At 34.6% G+C, this 21,418-nt stretch overlaps 1 protein-coding gene across 1 annotated transcript; it reads left to right on the top strand.

Annotated features, from left to right (window-relative positions):
* Nucleotides 1–2,149: 2,149 nt before the first annotated feature.
* Nucleotides 2,150–20,598, top strand: NIPSNAP3A (nipsnap homolog 3A). The gene is made up of 6 exons (XM_074280051.1): nucleotides 2,150–2,482; nucleotides 10,411–10,621; nucleotides 13,713–13,871; nucleotides 16,232–16,381; nucleotides 18,423–18,509; nucleotides 18,838–20,598. The coding sequence occupies exons 1-6, from the start codon at nucleotides 2,375–2,377 to the stop codon at nucleotides 18,912–18,914; spliced, it is 792 nt and encodes a 263-aa protein (XP_074136152.1). The 5' UTR covers nucleotides 2,150–2,374; the 3' UTR covers nucleotides 18,915–20,598.
* The last annotated feature ends 820 nt before the right edge of the window (nucleotides 20,599–21,418 follow it).

Below are 21,418 nucleotides of genomic sequence, written 5' to 3'. Positions count from 1 at the left end.
GGTGATATAACTTTCATTATGCTTAAATCTTAGAGCTACAGAGGTGAAAAGAACTACCTTCACACTTAACTAGAAAGAGAGAATTTGTAAATAGATTACAAATCATTTTATATTAAGGAAGTTCCACCTAAATTTGTTCGGCTGTATTAAAGCCCAGCATGATAGGTTAAATGATTTTCTGAGTAAGTAATTTGGAAATGCATTAAACTAAATTGAGGTCACCTGTTTGTTAATGGGTTTGTTTCAGGTTTATGACATTGTCAAATTTAGTAAAGTAATTTGTCAAATGTGCTGTTAGGAAAGGAGCTTCTCTTTTAATCTGGATGTTGTTAGATTATGAATTGAACTGTTAAAAAGGGGGTGAAAAAAACTGCTAAGTATTTTATCAACCTTGTTGACCATGTGTTGTAATAATTGGAAGTATTGTATTTTAAGAAACTAGAAACTTCCAAGGTTGCCTATAGAGAAAATTTTATTTGTAATTATTTGGCTAACACTAATTCAAAAATTTTGAAATTATTTGTTGTTATTAAGGGTTATTATGATAAGGTTAAAACCTATTAACTAATTGAGTATGATTTTGAAAGGGCAGAATATTTGCTTACTTTATGAAAAAGACAATGTAAGAGGGAGAAAATTCTTGTATAAATTTATTTGTAATCCTGCCCTGTAAAATGACTGAGCAGAGCCAATAGTGAGGAAAAGTTTGGTTGCTTCCCTTAGAAAACTGAATTGCAAAAACTCCAGAATAAAAAGTGAGTGTTGGGGGAGAGGAGGGAAGGGGGGAAGAAAAGAGTTCCCAAAGGCAGTAGTAAAAGTTTTAAATGACTGGCAGACAACTGTTGCAGAAGGTGACTGGTTGAAAACTTACACGATTTAAAAGGTGGTAAATTGGGGGAGTTTGGGAATTATGGATCAAGGTTAAGTGTGGATCTTTTGAAAACAAGCTCCATTAATCAGCATCACCAAAATGTTGAGATTCAATCCATTTTCTCACTCTTGGATTTATTTATCTCCTACCCATTTGGGTCAGCCATGTTCCCCCACTTTAAAAACCAATAAATTGGATATAGTAGCTAAAAAGTACTTCTCAAAAAGCAAACTGAGAGGTCTTTAGTCGTAGCTACCATATGATGCAATATAGTATACCTGTATAAGACAATAAATACTAAATATATTATACTAAGTATAAATACTACTATGTTCCAGTCAATGCGGGGATAGACACAAATAAGAAAAGGGTTAGGGGAGCAATTATGATGATAATGGAGTTAAAACCAAGAGAAGCAGATTGTAGCAAATAGAGATAAGCCTTCTGTAAAAGGTTGTTTTACTACATCCTCCAGCCCCCCACACAAGAGCAAAAACAACTCGGTATATCGATGAGATGTGAGAACCAAATTTGAAGCAATATCCAGGATGAAGTTTGCTCACAATAAGCTTGTCAAGGATGTGGGTGAGGAGGACGCGATGATATTGGAGGAGTCAAAACCTACCAGCGAAGCTGGCGGCAAATGAATGGCGGCAAATTTACTGATAAATGAAGCCAACTGACAAAAGCCAGGTAAAGTCAAATCCCCCAGTTATAGATATCTGCCTACGGAAGAGCTCAAACTCCCAGGATAGGGGAGTAAAATCTCAAAATTTCAAAAGGTAGAAGAGTTAATGTTCTCCATCCACCTTTCCCAAATGCTCGTCTTTATTAAGCATATCTGTCCCACGAGTTATATTTTGGCTAACAAAATCACAGAATGCGTGTCTCCCCCACATGTATAATATATGTATATATACATATATATACACACACATAGACATATTCTTAAAATAAAAAACATTTACCAATATTTAAATTTTTAAAATTAACAACAACAAAAAAGCAATCTTTAACATCTTGAAACAGGCAGCTAGATGGTGCAGTGGACAGAGCTTTGGGCAAGATAGCTGCCCTCTTGGAGTTTACATTCTAGCGGGCTAAAACATAACCCAGGATCAGTATAAAACGCATTACAAAACAAACGTATTCCAAGGATGACAAAGTGCGGGGGTGGGCACCTGAAGAGGAAAATCACCACAGAAATGAAACACCCGAGTTTTCTTTGGGGCTTTAAGGAAGAGTACAGAGCACAGGCAGAGCCTGACCCTCCCCCCACGCAGCTCAGCTCCAAGCGATCAGGGGTTCTCTTCCATTCTAGCCCGAGGCTTCGCGCCTGCTTTGGGGTCGGGGTGTCCCCTCTCGGCTGCCTTAGCGAGGTCCGGTTTTCCAGGAAAGAGGAGGGAAAGGGGGGAAAAAAAAAAAAACCTCGAGGGGGAGAGTCCGGAAGAGGAAGCCCCTCCCCAGGAGGACAGTTCTAACATTGACCTGGGAAGAGAGGACATGCCTTCAGTCTTCGGACACGCCTTTCCCGGAATCCGCAGGACCATGTTCCACTTCCGAAGGCACTGGCGGACTATAGTCGCCCCCGTGTCGTGGCGCCCGCGCCAGGTAGAAGTGGGCACAAAGCCCCCTCTTCTTATCTTCCCCCAACCCCCTCCCCGGCTCCTGGGCGGATCAGCGGGAGAGAGCTGAGGCTGGAGGGAGCGGGTGGTATGGAGGCGCGAGGACCCGCGCGCAGCGGAGCTTCTCTGGTTCACTTCGCTGGGTAAGGCAGGTACGCCTCCTGCGTACTGAACCCCGGCGGAGCGAGCGGGAGCAAGCCTGGGGACTCGGCATTGCACGGGGGCCTCCTAGAGCCCTATCATGCGTCTCCGGCTTTTTGGACTAAAAAGTTTGAGAAAGGCAAGGCAGTGGGAAAGATAAAAAAAACGTGTTGTGAAAAAAGAAACGCCCTCTTATCCCTCCCTCCCCAACACACAGGAATCTCCCTTTTGTATTGTGCATAGAAGGGTGGATCTCGAGTCAGGGAACTGTAACCCTGAGCAAGTTATTTACCCTTTTGTCTCAATCAGGTTCCTCTTTTGTAAAAACGGAAATAATAATAGCACCCAGCCCACAGGGTTATTTTGAGGATTAAATAATAATGTTCGTAAAGCACTTTGCAAATTTTAAAATGCTATGTGAATGCTAGCTATCTTTACTAATTATTGCCACAATTCAGTTTATATGACATTCCTATTCCTTAAATTGTTTGTGCCAGCATAGCTGCCTTGCATGTAGGCAGAGATTACCGGATGAAATGCTTTTTTAAAAAATCTGTTAACCCCGAGATTCAATTCAGTTCAGCGGGTTTATTATAAAGCTACTATGTGCAAGGTGCCAAAGTCATAGGTTCTTCCTTTCCTTTTCAGCTTTTAATGTTAGAGCAGGATCTCAATTTGCCCAGGATATGAATTAAACTTAATTCAGTAATTCTCCAATTTGTACATACTTCTTCCATGGGAGGAAGATAGGAGAGTTATGGGATAATTTCCAAACTATCCTGTAGCCTTGCAAAATGGAAACATATCTGGACTTGGAGTCAAGAGGACGCTGTTTTGAACTCTACTTCAGATTTTTGGGGGGGCAAGTCACTTAACTAACTTCTCAAAACCTCTTTTAATTAATCTGCAAATGGAGATAACAGTAGGGCTTAACTCATGGGGCTGTTGTGAGGCTCCATTGAGATCGTAAACAAAGTGTGCTACAAACCTTAAAATGCAATCACCTATTAAAAGTTGCCAAATTAATCACCTCATAGTCAGCCATCTGGTGAGAAATCCAAACTTGCCCAAGTTCAGACCTACAGCTGATTGCTGGTCCCACCCAGCATTTCTGCTTTCTCTTAAAATTTTATTGATAGAATTATGTCAAGGCATGCATAACCCTTGAGAAACCAGTTACTGCCACATCACACTGAGGTATCAGCATCAATGTAGTGGAAGAATAAATATAAAGAATTCAGAATGGAAGGAGACTTTAAAAGATCATCTGGTCCAAAGGAGTCCGTCCTCCTTTTACAGTTAACCCAGAAAAAAATGAAATGGCTTCCCCAGAATTACATATATAATGAAAATTGTAGAACCAACTCAAAATCAGGTCTTATGGACAAAGAATCTGGTGATTTTTTTTTCATTACATTTTGCTGACTCTACCCCCAGAATATATCAGCAGGAATAGATCTTAGAAATCTTAATTCTACTCTGTTTATTTTATAAGAAAATGACCTGATAAGAACTAGAGGGAAATCCAACATTTGATTTTTACAACCCCAAATCTAGTATCCTTTTTATTATAATATAACCTCTTAGTTTGAAATTTTGCTTTGAAATTATTGAAATATTTGAAGTTGATTTTCTTCTGAGTGTACAGAGCCTTTCATGTTAATAAAATGGGTACTTAATAACAGCAATAATGATGTACATTTACATTGTGTTTTTTGAGGTTTGCAAAGTGCTTTCCTCACAACAGCTATAGAAAGTTAGGTTGGATTATTATATCCTTCAATGGTATTAGCACCTTCCCTTTGAAATTATCTTCAGTTTGCCATGTATATATCTTGTTAGGTTTTCAATGTAGAGCTCTTTGAGAACCAAGGCTGATTTTGCCTTTCTTTATATAACTAGAATTTAGTTAGCACATAGTAAACACTTCATATAAATGCTTGTTGTCTTGACTTGAGGAAATGCAATAGAGAGATTAAAAGTGACTTCCAGAACAAACAAATGAATGAATAAATGAATAGATTTTTTTAAAGTGACTTGCCCCAGGTCACAAGTCACACAAGTTGTGTGGTGAGCTAGGAATCAAATCCAAGTTTCTGGACCATGAGTTCAGTGTTCTTTCCATTCCAGAGACTATCTCAAACTCAAAACTACCTCAAAAAATTATTGTAGATTTTAACTCATGAGTTTTGTATTAAATGACTGGATACTTTTGTATTAAAAACTGTACTTTACTAAGCCCAATGTTGTCAGATCTACTGAGCTACTGTGACTAAAAAGTTCACTTTGTAACAACCTAGCCCACATCTCATCATCAAATGACAAAACATCTAGTGTGTGTTTCTTGAAATACCTCTTGAGGGTATTGATACAGTTTAATGAAAAAACACTGAATTTGGAGTAGAACCTGGGTTTGGCTTCCAGTTTAATTCTTTTGTAATCTTGTACACACTACTTCACCCTCTCTGGCTCCCTTTCCTTATCTGTAAAGTTCAAAGCTAAAGTTGCTCTCCCTTTCCTTAATCTGTAAATTATCTATATATGAAATTAATTCTAGTAATTAACCCCTCCCTCCCGAAAAGCCTTATTCCTTTGCCATTTCCTAATCATTCCCACCTTTTATTACTGCCCCTAAATGTCATGAATAAATGTTTGCCTGTGCTGAAGTAAGCACAATTTCATAGACACCATAAAATAATAAAGCTGTATGGGCAACACTTACTAAATTTCTATTAAGCCTATTGTCGTAATTTTTAGCAATCATTTTATTTGGAGCATTTGCTTTGAACAAGTCCTATAAAAATAAACATGCTAATTTGCATGGCTGCTCTCCTGATCATAGTTAAAATTTAGAGAAATTCAGGGACCAGCTGATCACTTATTTAGAATTTTGTAGGAGAGATTCATGAGAATGTCAGGGAATTAGGCAAGATGATCTTTAAAGCCCCATTTGACTTGATGTTCTAAAAATATAGTCATGAAAGCTAGAAGGTGTCCTAAAGATCATCTTGTCTGAGTGCTTTATTTTACAACAGAGGAAAGTGCCCCAAGGCATTTAATGATGTTCCCAGAACCTTTTACTATACCTTGCCACTTCTTTCTTTCTTCCTTCCAAAGTAAGTTAAAAATCATAAAATGATAAAATAGATATCCTCTTATTTCCTGGCATTTAATAGTCAATAAACATATATTAGTGGCAGTGCTGAACATGGCACTTTGGTTGCCATAGCAATAAATATATAAATTGATTTAGTTTGTATTGTTATTTAATATTGTTTATTATTTCCAGGGTGGAGGATATAAGAAAATCTTGAAAACTGAGTCAACAGCTTGATAAGGGAGAAGCAAAAAATATGGAAGAAAATAGCCCCCCCCCAAAAAAAAAAAAACTAGGCCAAATAATATATTTTTTAAAAGAAGTACAAATATCAATGAGGAGAATACATTGAAAAGCAGAATTAACCAATTGGGAAGAGAGGTCCAAAAATTCATTGAAGGAAAATACTCTTTAAAAAATAATATTAGCCAAATAGAAAATTAGGTACAGAAGTTCACTGAAGAAAATAAATTCTTAAAATTTATAATTGAGCAAATGGAAACTAATGATATTATGAGAAAACAACAAACAAAAAGAATGAAAAGTAGAAGACATTGGAAAAAATAACTGACCTGGAAAATAGATTCAGGAGAGATAATTTAGGAATTACTGGAGTATCTGAAAGCCATGATTTAAAAAAAAAAAAAAAAAAAAAAAAAGCCTAGACATCATCTTTAAAGAAATTATCAAGGAAAATTGTCTTGATATTCTAGAATTAGAGAATAAAACAGAAATTGGAAGAACGCACCAATCATCTTCTGAAGGAAATCCTAAAATGAAAATTCCCAGAAATGTTATAGCCAAATTCCAGAACTCCCAGGCCAAGGAGAAAATATTGCATGCAGCCAGAAAGAAACAATTTAAGTTTTGTGGAACCACAGGATAACACAAGATTTAGCAGCTTCTAAATTAAAGGATTGGAGGGCTTGAAATATGATATTCCAGAGGACAAAGTAGCTGGGATTATAACCAAAAATCAAAAATTTTATATAATTCTTAAAAGGAAAAAATGGAAATTCCATTATATAGAGGACTTTTGAGAATTCCCTTTTAAAAATCTTAACAGCATTTTATTTTTTTCCACTTGTATGTAAAGACAGTTTTAACATTAACGTTTATAAGATTTTGAGTTCCAAATTTTTCTCCCTCCCATCTGTTCTTTACCCAATTCCTTCCAGCAAGTTATATGATATAGGCTATATACATGTACCGTCATATTAAACATTCCATATTAGTCATGTTGTAAAAGAAGAATCGGAATAAGAGGGAAAACCACAAGAAGGAAAAAAAAATTTTAAGTGAAAATAATATGCTTCAATGTGCATTCAGACTCCAAAGTTCTTTCTCTGGATGTAGATAGCATTTTCCATCACAAATCTTTTGGAATTGTCTTAGATCATTGTATTGCTGAGAAAAGATGCCTCATAGTTGATCATAGGCAATGTTGGTGTTTCTGTGTACAGTGTCTTCCTGGTTCTGTTCACTGCATTCAGTTTCATTTCATGTAAGTTTTTCCTGGTTTTTCTGAACCCTGCCTGCTCATCATTTCTTATAGAACAGTAGTGTCCCATTACATTCATATACTACAACTTGTTCAGCCAATCCTCAATTGATGGACATCCCCTCAATTTACAATTCTTTGCCACCACAAAAAAAAAAGCTGCCATAAATATTTTTGTACATGTGAATCCTTTACCCTTTTTTTTTTTAATGATCCCCTGATCATAAGGATTTTGTGGAATAATAGAGTATGCACAATTTTGTAGCCTTTTGCACATAGCTTCAAATTGTTTTTCCGAATGATTGGATCAGTTCACAACTTCACCAGCAGGTGCATTAGTATCCTGGTTTTCCCACACTTCCTCCAACATTTATTTTCTTTTCCTGGCATATTAGCCAATCTGATAGATGGGAGGTGGTACCTCAGAATTGTTTTAATTTGCATTTTTCTATCAGTAGTGATTTAAAGCATTTTAAAATGACTAGATAGCTTTAATTTCTATATCTGAAATTGCTGGTTTATATCCTTTGTTCAAGCATTCTTGATGAAAAGACTAGAGCTGACTAGAAAATTTCACTTCCAAATAGAAGACTCAAGAGAAGCATAAAGGAATAAACAAGAAAGAGAAATCATAAGGGATTTAATAATGTTAAATTGTTTACATTCCTATATAAAAAGGTGATTTTTGTAACTTATAAGAACTTTCTCATTATTAGGTCAGTTAGAAAGTATATATAGAGAGAAGGCATTGGTGTGAATTGAATATGAAGAGTTGATATCTAGAAAAAATAAAATTAAGAGGTAAGGGAGGAATATATTGGAAGAAAAAGAAAGGGAGACACAATGGGATAAATTATCGCATATAAAAGAGGCAAAAAAAGCTTTTACAGTGGAAAGTGTTATGATGCTTACAAGGTACTAAGACTGTGGAATTGATAGAGACAATAATTATCTAATTTAACAGGTTCAGTATAATTGATCTGATCCTACAAGGAGATGTTAGGGGCCAGAACTTGAAACAAGGTACTGAGTGGAATTGACAAGACAATGGTTAGATCTAATTTAGCATTGATTTAATCCTACAATAAATAATGGTTTCCTAGTGATATAATGATTGGAGTATACTCAATGCACAGCATATAAGCAAGAAGCTCTAAGGGCCAGACACGGAAGCCCATAAGCCCACTCCCGGAGGCGGAGTCAGATTCATTCCAACTTCTACCTTTGGACTGGCTGGAGACATTGGGAGGACGAGAGGCAAAAGCTGGCAGAAGCAAAGGACTAGCATCAGGAACCAAGGAGAGAGATAGGCCTCTAAGAAAGCTAACTGGGCCCCGGGAAGGAGACAATACTTGGAAAGAGACAATAAAGAATCTGGACTTTAACTCTTGGCTGCATTTGAGGTGATTATTACTTTGAACTGAAACTAAGGCTGCTCTCAGAAGCCCCCCAAGAAATCTGCTCTCAGAGAACTTTATATTTTAGAGAAGAACATTACAGAAAGAAAAATGGAGAGATAAGGAGGAGTGAACCTTATTCATCAGAAATTGGCTCAAAGAAGGAATAACATCTACCTTCCATTGGGTATAGAAATCTATCTTTCCCTACAGGAAAGTAGGAGGGGAAATGATCAAAAGATATACACATTTTTCAGGTAAAGTAATCCAAAGTTATCTATAGCCATATGAATAAATGCCCCAAATCACTGTTGATTGGGGAAATGCAAATTAAAACAAAGTAGGAGGGGAAGGAGATAAGAGAAAAAGAGGGATGATAGAAAGGAGGGCAGATTGAAGAAGGTTGTAGTCATAAATAAAATATTGTTGAGGAAAGACAGGGCAAAAGGAAAGAAAAAATAAACTCTATAATGGCCTCATTTCTCAAACAAAATTTATAAAAATCCCAATAGAATGATGAGCAGGATGCTCTCAGAAAAATCTGGGAAGACTTAAGCTGATAAAAATAGCATGTATTATATACAAAGTAACAGTAATATTATATGATGATCAGCTGTGAATGACTTCACTATTTTCAACATAACAGTGATCCAAGACAACTCTGAAGAACTTATGATGAAAAATGCTATCCATCCCCAGAAAAAGAACTAATAATATTTGAATACAGATTGAAAGATACTTTTTAAAAATTAGTTTTCTTTAGTATTTTTATCTGTTTTCTTACACAAGATGACTACTATGAAAATACATTTTTGTATAACATCATGTTATAACATGTATAACATCAAATTGCTTGCCTTTCCAATGAGGGGGGTGGAAATGGAGGGAGGAAGAGAATTTGGAACTTGAAGTTTTAAAAAGAAATGTTTAAAATTGTTTTTATATACACTTGGGGAAAAATAAATATTAAACAAGCCAAAAATATTAAATTAAGATATTCTTTATGTAAAAATTTTAAATAATAAGAGAAATATTAAATAACCCTAAGATTCTACTTGACACCAAATTAGGAAAGTCAAAAATATAAAAGCTACTCCTGGCATAAGATTGGCAAATTAGATACACAAATATATTTTTGTTGAATTTAGAATCAATACAACCTCTTTGGAAAGTAATAGAGAATTTTACCATTGTAGTTACAAGATTATGCATATCCTTTGATTTAGTGATCATACTATTAAAATTACATATATCCTAAGGAAGTTGTTAGTAGAGGGGGGAAAGGCCTAGTGAACAAAAATAGCCTTCATAGTACTTACTAAAAGGCAAAAACAAATAAGCTGTAACTAAATGTCTTGATTTTTAACTAATAAAAATTATGGTATGCAAATATAATGCTACATTATTATGCTACAAGAATTAATCAATGGGTAAAGAATAAAAAGGACTAGGGGGAGACTTATATAAAATAATATAGTCAAGAAAAGAAAACAGGAAAAAAATAGACCAAAAGTGAGTTTCTTGGAAGAAAGTAACAAGTTCTCTAAGATGCTTGCTTACCAAATTTAAGATACTCTCTAACAAAATGTAGTTATCTAAAGAAACCATAATTTAAACAAAATGTTTGTAACTGCCAAGAGATATATATAAACCTGGATGTAGTGAATTCATTCATAAGGGATTTCCCAGTAAAATTCACATTTAATATGTTGTCTCTAATTTGACAAAATATAAGCTTTATTTCTGAGATAATTTAATTTGATTTACTTTTTCTTCAGGTATGTGCATCTTTTGCTACAGGTCCCAGACAATATGATAGGACATTCTACGAATTTCGTACTTATACCATACAACCAGCAAAGATGAATGAATTCCTGGAAAACACTAATAAACATATTCACCTTCGTACAACTTATTCTGAACTAATTGGATATTGGAGACAAGAATTTGGAGATGTGATGAATAAAGTCTTTCATATTTGGAAATATGGTATGTGTCATGCCATTTTAAATGTTTAATAGATTTTCATTCCAAGAAATTTATATATTTGTGTGTATATAGATAGATATGAATAAAATGATCTAAACTGTTTTATATATATATTTATTAAATAGAATTGTTAAGCAAAAAGAATTAAATGTGCTCAATATTGAATTGATTTATGAATTATTGGAGAAAAAGGATTACAAAAAAGATATAAAAATTGTTTAAGTTGGTTTCAGAAATATTGACAGCAATTATACTTTTAAATTCTACACTAAATTTATTCTGTGTTTAAAGAAAATATTAGGTTTATTGTGATACTTTTTCTCAACACTTTTACTTTCTAGAATTTGGATTCTTTACTTATAAAATGCTGTATAGTGAGCTTTTAACTTTTTTTTTGGTTCTATGCAAATAATTAGTGCCAATAATTCAAAAATAAATTAATAAAATCTTTGAATCACTTGCCCAGCTTTGACTTAACAACTTGAGAATAGTTTCTTCCAGAGCATCATGAGAGGTAGAAGGAAGAATAGGATGAAAAGGAAACCAGACAAGGGAATGTTCTGAATGAAGAGATATATTTTCCATTCATTAGTAAAAGGGAGTGATTCTGGAGACATGTAAGTAGTCTGCAATATGAACATTCTACGTGTAGGTCATAGGTTTGTAGCAGGCCAGTCCAATACTTCAGACTCAAGATTGGACCAAAATAAAATATTGCATGAAATATTTAGCAGTTAACCAAAAAAAGATTTTCTTAGCTAGAGCAGAGCAAGGATGTTCAGGGTCCTCTTCTGGAGGATATTCAAGGATAATATAACCTTTATTCCAAGTGAACATTGCTTTCATGTGCCAGTGTTAGTCGTGTTGCTGGTCTTGAGTCAAACGCCTTCTGAAAGCAGAGCTAGAACTAAAGCCTGGCTATTTTGTACTCTGGAAACTAGAAAAATATATCAATGACCCAAGCCTTTAATCCTCTGAGCCAATCAAATCTCAAGTTTCAATACTTTTTAAGGTATAGCCCACATGGCAGGGACACTGGAAGACATTCCTTCTACCATAAGATTATAACAATATTTATCAAGTATATGTTGGTATGGTGTAGTTGCTAGATGAAAAAAAAAAAAAAAGCTCACTTCTCCAACTGGACTTTTTGGTGACTGGAGAAATCCTATCCCATGGACTAGATTGAGTCACTTTTTGTAGTGAAACAGACAACAGAGACTATATCTCCTATACCTGAGTTCTATCTGTTCTACTTTTTTCTGTTTGAAAGTGACATAATCAGTACACGTGGAATCAGGAGAAAGCATGGTTTGAATTCCAATTTAGTCATTCTTAATAAATAAGGTAACTGTAACGGGTTCTGTCCTCATATGGTTATTTTGACCTTAAGATGACAGTTATCTCATCTGACCCTGTACCTTTACCTGAGGAAACTTTGAGGCCTGGAGAGGTGAAAGGATTTGTTCAAGGTCACTTACATAGTATAGGCAAGAGGATGTTAACCAAGGTACTCTTACTGTGATTCGAGTTCTTCTGGCACCACACTAAATAAGAGTGAATCCAAAATTCTCTGTAATTATTAGTAACTACTATTTTAGCTCCTTATTTTAGTATGTATTATTCTCCACTGGCATTTATTTTACATTCTTCAGTAAAGTTCAGCCAAGATTACTCATAATACAGAGATCACCTTGGATTCTCAGGAAGTTGTCAATTGGAGATCCAGTCTCAGGAAAGTCCTGCTGCCCTGGATGGCTCTAAATATTAGTCTTGTCACTGCAGAGGCCACTGTGAAGGAATATTTTAGACATAGCAACTTATAAAAGTAGGTGTGGAGTGTTGGCTAAAGACTTATCTTGTGAAATCTTTTGAAAAGCTAAAAAAAGAAACAGATTTTTTTTGTTTTGTTTTGTTTTTTTACATCTTTGTTACAGAAGAACCTCCTTGATGCACATATACTTATTATACTTATTATATTTTCTCAGAATAATTTTCCACAAAACATAACAGCCGTAGCTATAAATACAAAATACGATAGTTAATCATGAGAAAGGCACATATTAGACTTTCCCCTTAATTCAGTCTTTCTGTGATTTAATCTTATACATTAGATATCTGTGATTCTACCCAAAGAGTTCTGACACAGATCGCATACTATTTGTAGCTTTAGTTTTCTAAGTTTGCCAGAGACTTGGATATTAAGTAAGTATTGTAAAAAAAGGTTTGACTTGATCTGCAAGTGGAAGCACTGCCACCATCTTGACCATCATCTCCCCTAAGACTTTGGTGGAGACAGCCCAAGACCCTGGACCCTAAAGCCTTGGAAAAAGTATTGCTTCCAGCCGTGTGCCCCCAGGTCTCATCTTGGAAAGCAATTCTAGTAGGGATTTAGTCTGGCAACTGCATCTGAAGGCGTGGCAGCTATAGGTACTAATGACCCAAAAAGAAAGTTCTTGCCACCAAAGTCCTTTCTGTAGTTAAAGGTTTGACATCAGAAACTGATAGGATTTTATCTGTGTAAATGATATTAAAGAAAAGGCATCATCATGTGCTTTGCCTGATGCCCCCTAAGAACCTTTCCATCTTACTGGAAGCTGAAACCATCCACAGGTGTTGTCCACTAGATTGTGAACTTCTTCAAAGGCTATCTTACTTTTTGTGTCCCTGATGGTATGATAAATGTTTTATTCATGTATTTATTCATTCATTCTTCTGAATTCAGGTCTTCCTCATTAGAAATCAATTTTTTAAAAAAATCCAATATCCTATCTACTATTTCCCTTTTCTTTTTCATATCACTCTCTTTTGAGCATTTATTTATCCATTTTTGTGGTTCTATTAAGTACAATGTGTATTTATTTAATTTACCCAGCAGACAAAATAAATAAATAATTGGGGGGTACAGGAAGTATATTAGAAAACCATTGATTCATTGATTGTATCAGAGAGAGAAGCAAAGACATATTTTTAAGAAATAAGATTTATTATTATTTTATTTGTACTATTTTTTATTCAAAATGCTGTTGACCTTTATAATGAAACTGAGAACTTTGTATCTTCAGTGTCTTTAACATTTCTCTTCCTACAGATGATTTTGCTCATCGAGCTAGAGTTCGGGAAGCCTTAGCCAAGGATGAAGAATGGCAAGAAAAATATATTTCTCCAAACCTACCACTTATGGTCCAACAGAAGAATGAAGTAACTTATCTAGTACCATGGTGCAAAATAGAAAAGCCTCCTAAAGAAGGTAAATTCTTCTCAGTGACTAGAACTGTTTCTGAAGCAGATTCATTATTAAGATTTTTAAGGCAACAAGACTTTTCTAAATGTATCATGTTCAAAAAACTGAGAACAGTTATTTAACTTCTATAGGAATGGATGATGATTATTGAAAAGACAATCAGTTGGTCCTTTTTTGCTTATCTGTGGAGAAAAAAATTAAGTATTACAGTGTTTTCCAAAGGCCATGTGGAGGAAGGTTGTCTTGAGATCCGTAAGCCATAGTCATAATTCACAGTCATGTTTCCAGAGGCTCTTTTAATTGCATCTGTTTGTTTTAATGGGGATATTGCTCCTTTTTCCAGATTAATGGTGTTTTCAAACAGATGATTTTATCCTTCTCTTTATCAAGGCCAGATCAGAAGCCCTTCAAATTTTCTCATCTTCTAATTGTTGTTCATGTTTTTTTCCCCAAGTCTAGAAAAGGGTAACAAGCCAGATTTTGGTGAGAAAAAAGAAATATCTTTTCTTTTTTAAAGAAAAAATATCTTAAGGGCCTGAAAATTAAAATACAAAAGTAAACATGGGAATCAATGCACTAACATTAACTTCTGAATATAAGCATATTTGTGTACAGATTTTAATACCACTAATCTTAGTAGTCTGTATTCATTAAGATTAAATGTATGAAGCAGGACATTACTGGGAACAGTCAGATATTTTTTATTCTGGTCTAACTTTCTTCTTCTTTCCTATTTCTCAGTTCATATGAACATTTCCTCTAAAGGTCTGTGAACGTATCCACTAACATTTCCTTCTTGCTGATTTAAGGAAATAATTACCTGTCTACTTTTTAAGACAAGATTGGAATAGAAAGTATAACTTTTTTTAACCTATCATTTTTAATGTAAACTTAATTTAAAAAAAACCATTGAAAATTAAAGTTATAGAAGGTTTTGCAAGGGTGAATGTTGAAAACTATCATTGCATGTATTAAAATTAAAAGCTGTTATTAAAAATATTTTTAAAATAAATTTAATGTGTTTTTTTTAAAGAAAATGTTTAGTTATGCTCTTCATTCCAAATTCTTTTCTGAAATGGTTTTTTATGTAATCTATATAATTTTAGAGCAGGTGAGGATCTTAAAAATTATCTTACCCAGCACCTTCATTTTACAAATGTGGAAATGAGGTCCAGAAATTTCAAATAACCAAGGTCACATGCTAGTGAATGGCCAAACCTGGACCTGAATCCGAGTGTATTAAATTACAGATGAACTTATAATCTTATTTACCTATTTTTTCACTCTAATTCTTTTTATATTACTGAGAGTCTTTTTTCATGGTCCTTTTTTAATCCTTACTTAGCCAGTATTAGTATTGAGCACCAGTGAAGAGATATATCTTGCCTCTGTTGTAGTTTCAAATCATGGTTTTCCATGTATTAAACTAATGACTCTTCAACAATATCTCCACTGGCTCCTTCTCTTTCATTCTAACTTTACCCAGGATTCCTTTTTTGTCTACAATTTTGCCTAAGAGAAATGGTTTTATTTCTCTAGTAAAGAGAGGCAAGATTCTTTTCACTCATAGACATGCTGAAAAATAAATAAATAAGCTGTACTCTACAGGTCTACAATGAGAAAAATATAAAAGTCACTTAAAATCTATTGCCTGACTGCTGTGCCTGTTAATACTAACCTGTTAAATTAAAATACATAGAAAATATACATATACAAAATTTGGAAAGAGAAAGAAAATATAGGCAGCTAAACAAAAATATTTTAAGGAATGTTTCTAGTAAATATATTGAAACATTTATACCCCTTGTAAATTCTCACAAGAAGCTATTGGGAATGGTAAAGTTTAGACATTTTCAGAACATAACTAACTTTTTTTTTCCTGCACATAAATATCATACACGTTATAGGCATACCTCGTATATATATATATACAATATAAGAAGAATTTGTGATTTGTTTTTTCTTCAGAATGAAGAACTTGGTGTAGGAAGGCCCTTTACCAAAGCAGATCAAAACTCATGTTATTTAAAAGAGAAGTACTAGAGTCGTAGTTATATCCAACTCTTCATGACCTTAGTTGGGGTTTTCTCGGAAAAGGTCTAGAGTGATTTGCCATTTTCTTTTCCAGCTTTTTTACTGATGAGGAAACTGAGGGAAACAGTTAAGTGACTTGCCTAGGGTTACACAGTTGATGTCTGAGACTGGATTTGAACTTGGGCCCTTAGTACTCCACCACCAGCAGTATGTCTACTGTGCCATCTAGCTGGCCAATAGATAGCTGTACTTGAACCCAAATGAATGTGAATGGAAATTGCTTATATTCATTTTGCAACTCTGATTAATTTTACATTTTTTTTCTTCTCTAGGGTTCTATGAACTTGTTTCTTTTCACATGAAGCCTGGAGGGCCGGCTCTATGGGGTGAAGACTTTCAAAGAGCAGTGCAAACCCATATCCAAGTAGGCTATTCAAAACTGATTGGAGTTTTTCACACAGAATATGGAACACTCAATAGAGGTACACTTAGCTCTGTTTCTGAAACAGAAAATATTCTCTTTGCAGGAAGGCTATCCAAATTATCTGACCTAGATTTTTTTCTTTCCTTTTTTCCTTAGGATAATTTTCATTTTGCAAAGCAGCTAGGTAGCAGAATGGGGAAAAAAGTTATACTTGGGAGACAGGAACAGCTAACTCCAAGTCACTTGCTAGTTGTATGATCCTGAGCAAGTCACTTGACTTCTCTCAGCCTCAGTTTCTTCTTCTGTAAAAGAAGGATGAAACAGCACCCAGATCACAGAATTGTTGGGAGAGTCAAATGAGATAATATCTGAAAAGTTCTTTTTGAGCCTTAAAAGACAATAGAAATGATTTGTTGCTATTATTATTATTCTCTACCACCTTTATATATCTGGCCAAAATTATTTTTTGTTTACTAATTAATCTAAATTGAGAAAAGTAAATCATTCTAAGAACATTTAAAAACGGGAAGTACAACAAAAAAGATGAAAAAATGTAAATGATGTGTAAACTCTATATGAGAAATCACTTTGTCTATCAGTGACAGGGGAAAGATCTTATATAGACTCTTTAAAAAATTGGCATTGCTACAGAAGAAGTAGCAAGAGGATCAAGAAAAACAAAAGTGAGAAGAGCTAGCTAGATAGAGAAAATTTCTGTGCCAGAAGGATCTTAATTTGGAAGGCATTGAATCCTGATTTTCAAGATAACTGAAAGAGAAGGGAGAACAACAAATGGTTGCTTCAAAAAAACAATGATTTTATTTTTTAAAGATAATTGAAGAAATATCTCATATACCTACTTTCCCATCATTATAAAATCTTTGGAGTTAAGGAAACTGAGGCAGACAAAAGTTGAGCATTTTGTCCACAGCTTATAGCTAGTAAGAGTCTGAGGGTGAATTTGAATTCAGGTCTTCTTGACTCCAGGCCCAGTGCTCTCTCCATTGCGAAACACAATGCCTCCTGGAGATTATCTACTGTTAACTTCATACCAAGAAAAAACAAAAAAATCCTATCTAAAATAACTCTGATGGTGGTCACTGGAAATTTTCTGAATACATAGTACTCATTGTTCCACTAAGGATTCCATTTTATAGTTGGAACTGTTGCCTATTGTTGTGTCCTTTGTGTTGACTCAAAATTTGTCCTCTTATGCCCATCCACCCAAGTGTTCCGGAAGCCACAAGGAATGAATGAATGAAAAATGCATTTATTAAGTTCTTAATATGTGTGATGCACTATGCTAAGGACTGGGAGTACAAACAGAAATTCACAACAGTCCCAGCTCTTGAGTTCACATTCTACTCAAGGAAACAGCATATATAAGATATTTCAAATGTATCATACCATGCCCTTGCTTTAAATAAAGATCAAGAAGTCTTCTCTTTTCCAGGCTAAGCATTTCCAATCTTTCAACTCCTCTTCCTAGCTGCCCTCTTCTAGACATCCTACAAATTCTCTCAGGATGTATGGCGTGCAGAAGTGAAAACTGTATTGTAACTAAGAGCTTAACAGTGTAAACTAGGATTTGTGCAGAAATGAAAACAGTATTATAACTAAGAGCTTAATAGGGTAAGAGTAAATTAGGATTTATTACCTCATTGATTTGGATGCTTTAAAAATTGGATTAATTTTTTGGGCAGCTACATCACAATGTTGACTTAATGAAGTAACTAAAACCCCTACATCTTTTACAGATGAATTGCTGGTAAACCTGGTCTTTATTGTCCTGTACTAAAATGTCATTTTTTTAAGTCTAAAAAAACCCAATTTTTAAAAAAATTTATATTTTAATTTTAATTAAATTAGCTATAATTTAAATTTTAAATTTAAAGCCTAAAAAATAAATAATAAATGTAATCATGGTTTTAGAAGCCATGTTCCATGCTCTCTGGATCATTTGGATATAAAAGGTGCTTTTTAATTTTCTATTCTCTGTTATTTTCTTACTGGAAAAGTGTGCTAAAGAATAAAACTTAGTGTGTTGATTCACTTGAATTTGTTTCTTTACTTGTAATAATATGGTTTGGTTTCCACAGTTCATGTTCTTTGGTGGACTGATACACCAGACAATCGTGCAGCTGGAAGGCACAGAGCCCATGAAGATGCCCGAGTGGTGGCAGCTGGTGAGCTGGGGGTCTGGGGCCTTGTTTGGCATGAATTATTTGGGATCCAAAACATATTAAGCTAGAAGGTTTGTGTAGGTTTAAATTAATATTAGAGAAATCGTTGCATAGTGAAAAGACTTTGAAATTTAGATTCCAAAGACCTGAATTCAATTCCTAATCGTGCAACTCTAGTTAGAAGTCTTAGTTTCTTCATTCATTAATTGAAAATACTATCTTACCTTTTTAGAGTTGTAAGAATTAAATGAAGTTAAGGGCCATAAAAATGCTTTGTAGATGTAAATTCTGTATAATTTAATATTACTAACATATTGGATTTTCCCCACAGTTCGGGAGAGTTGCTGCCACCTGGAATCTCAGGAAAATATGCTTCTCATTCCACTACCATTTTCACCTCTAAAGTAATTTTCTGCAGAAATATAAAGATACTTATATCTGCATTCTACCAACAGTTTCTAATAAAGAAAAGTTCTCTAAATTCATGTTAACTTATTTTTCTTTTTCTTTATTTTATTTGACTAAATTAATGAGTTGCTTAGTTATAACACTCCAGTTCACTGCCTATATACACTTGGAGTATATAGGCAAAACTGGACTGACTGCCTCCAAGAGCTTTACTGTTCTGGTGGTGATACCGAGGGGGATATTTTTCAGGTCATTACTGTTTCACCAAGTCTTGCTGGTCATTTTCTTCACTGACATTTCAGTGTCCAGTAGATTTATTGAAAATTATTTTGATTTTTGTATTAACATTAATGCATTGACTTTTCTTTTTTCCCCTGTTAAATGTGTCATCTTTGTTTGTCCGCCTGGTGCTTCGATAATCTAATCTTGCCGATTTGAGTTATGACACTTGCTGTTTATTAGCCATGAATGTACTTTTCCATGACCAAGATGACAAAAAGGAAAAAAAAAATTGTTTCAAACCCATTTCTCTTGATTACCATTTGTTTTCACCTAATAAAATTTATATAAATATACATATAAAAAGAGGGGAAAATGTAAGTTTTCTCTTTGTAGAAAAAATGTTCTCTATGTAAAAAGCTATTTTGTAAAATGTCAAAAATACCCTCCATAAGGTATTCCTCTGATACTTCTACATATCATTGTTGTCAAATTAAAATAACTTGTATTATATTTTATTTTATTTTTGAAACATTTCCCAATTGGGACATTTCTTCTTTTGGGGTCAAGCAATTGGGGTTAAATAACTTGAGTCACACTGCTAGGAAGTATTCAGTGTCTGAGGCCAGATTTGAACACAGGTCCTCCTTGCTCCACTGCACTCTGCTGTCCTGTTGTCTCTTCCCTCCTCCCCCCTGTCCCATCCGGCCCCAAATTACATTTCAGTTTCATTCAGGCCTCACTTCAGGGTATTGTGGGCTGATGGCCACATGTGTGAAACTGTTTATCAGTACAGTCTAAGGTCTAGCAGGTCCTACCAAGCTAGAAAGATTTCAAACACAGGCCTGGCACCAGACTTGGGTTATCTAGGACCAATCTAAGTCATTTCAAGGAGGTGTATCACTGAGAGATTTTCTCCTTAACATATCAACTCAAAAAGGGAAGGCGGGGTTGGTTACATCATTTATCAGTAGAGAAAGTGTCAATTCTTTTTCTTTTTTTTTGCTGAATAAATTGAGGTTAAGTGACTTGCCCAGAATCACATAGCCAGGAAACTGTCAATTCTGAAGAGAGCATTTTTGTAAGAGTATGCTGAAAATAAATTATATAAGTTTATTTTTATTTTAATATTGTGAATAATTTTAGCCAAGGTAGATTTCCGGTGTCTTCAAAATTAAGAAAATTTGCCTGTTACCAAATATTTGGCCTAATCAAAATAGGTAGACATTCTTCACTGTGGAAGTTGTAGTTTCCATCCATTTTACATCGTTTCTGTACAATGTCTTTTAAAGTAGTAATTATTGGGCTCTTAAACAAAATTTTTCATGTGCTCCTTTTATTCCAACACGATGGTCATAATTATTTGCCATCATATTCCATGGTGGTTTTGCTAATAAAATTTTGCTCCATTTCTGAAAATCATGTTTCACTACTTGGAAAAATAAAGTGATCTCTGATCAAGGTTGTTTTGGCCTTGTGATGGCTGTTTCATATTACACAAATACTTAAAATAGTAATACTTGGACTTACTTGCCTTCTATCTACATCCCATTTTTCAGAGTCAACAATTTGTTTTAAATAGGAAGTATTATGACTACTGGGTGTCCTCTCATTTCTTTTGTTCTAAATTTGGTATATAAATTAAGTTTACCTTTGCCGTAACTTGTCTTTGGTTTGCACGTACACAGAAGTGGTCATTACTAATTCTTTATAGGGAGTTGTCCCAGGAAGATGTCAACCCAAAACAAAAAGGGCTACCAAAATAGCAACAAGGATCTTGAGATAAGGGAATCATAATGTGGTATACCACACAGCACTGCAGTATAGGAGTGCCCAAAAGTAACAAGAGGGACAGGGTTTAAATGCACTTCAACCAGGAGTACATAGAAAGGACAGGACCTGGGAAGTTTTGCAAAATAGCCAAAGGTTAAGGAGTGACTGACATCTGGCCAGGACAGTGGGTTCCAGGTGCAATGAGTTTCCAGAGAGATCACAAGACCCGCTCCAACCATGTGGTCAGTGAGGTCAAAGTAGCCCCTTCAGATTACTACATCTAACCGACAAAGTGAAAGATCTTGGCTTCTGTGTATTAGCTACATAAATAGATTAAAATGCCCAAGTAAATTGAAAGGAGAAGAAAAAAAAGGCAACACTTAAAAACTTTTCAAAAGAGAATGGCTTCTCAGATAAAATAGAGGAAGAAGATAAGGGAAAAAGTGAACACTGAATAATAAAAAAGTTTGTATTCAGAGATACTGAAGAAAAATCCCTAAAAGGGAAAAAAA

Source organism: Sminthopsis crassicaudata, chromosome 1, assembly GCF_048593235.1.
Source record: "Sminthopsis crassicaudata isolate SCR6 chromosome 1, ASM4859323v1, whole genome shotgun sequence".
NCBI classification, from domain to species: Eukaryota; Metazoa; Chordata; class Mammalia; order Dasyuromorphia; family Dasyuridae; genus Sminthopsis; species Sminthopsis crassicaudata.
This window is presented reverse-complemented; position numbering and strand designations above follow the sequence as displayed.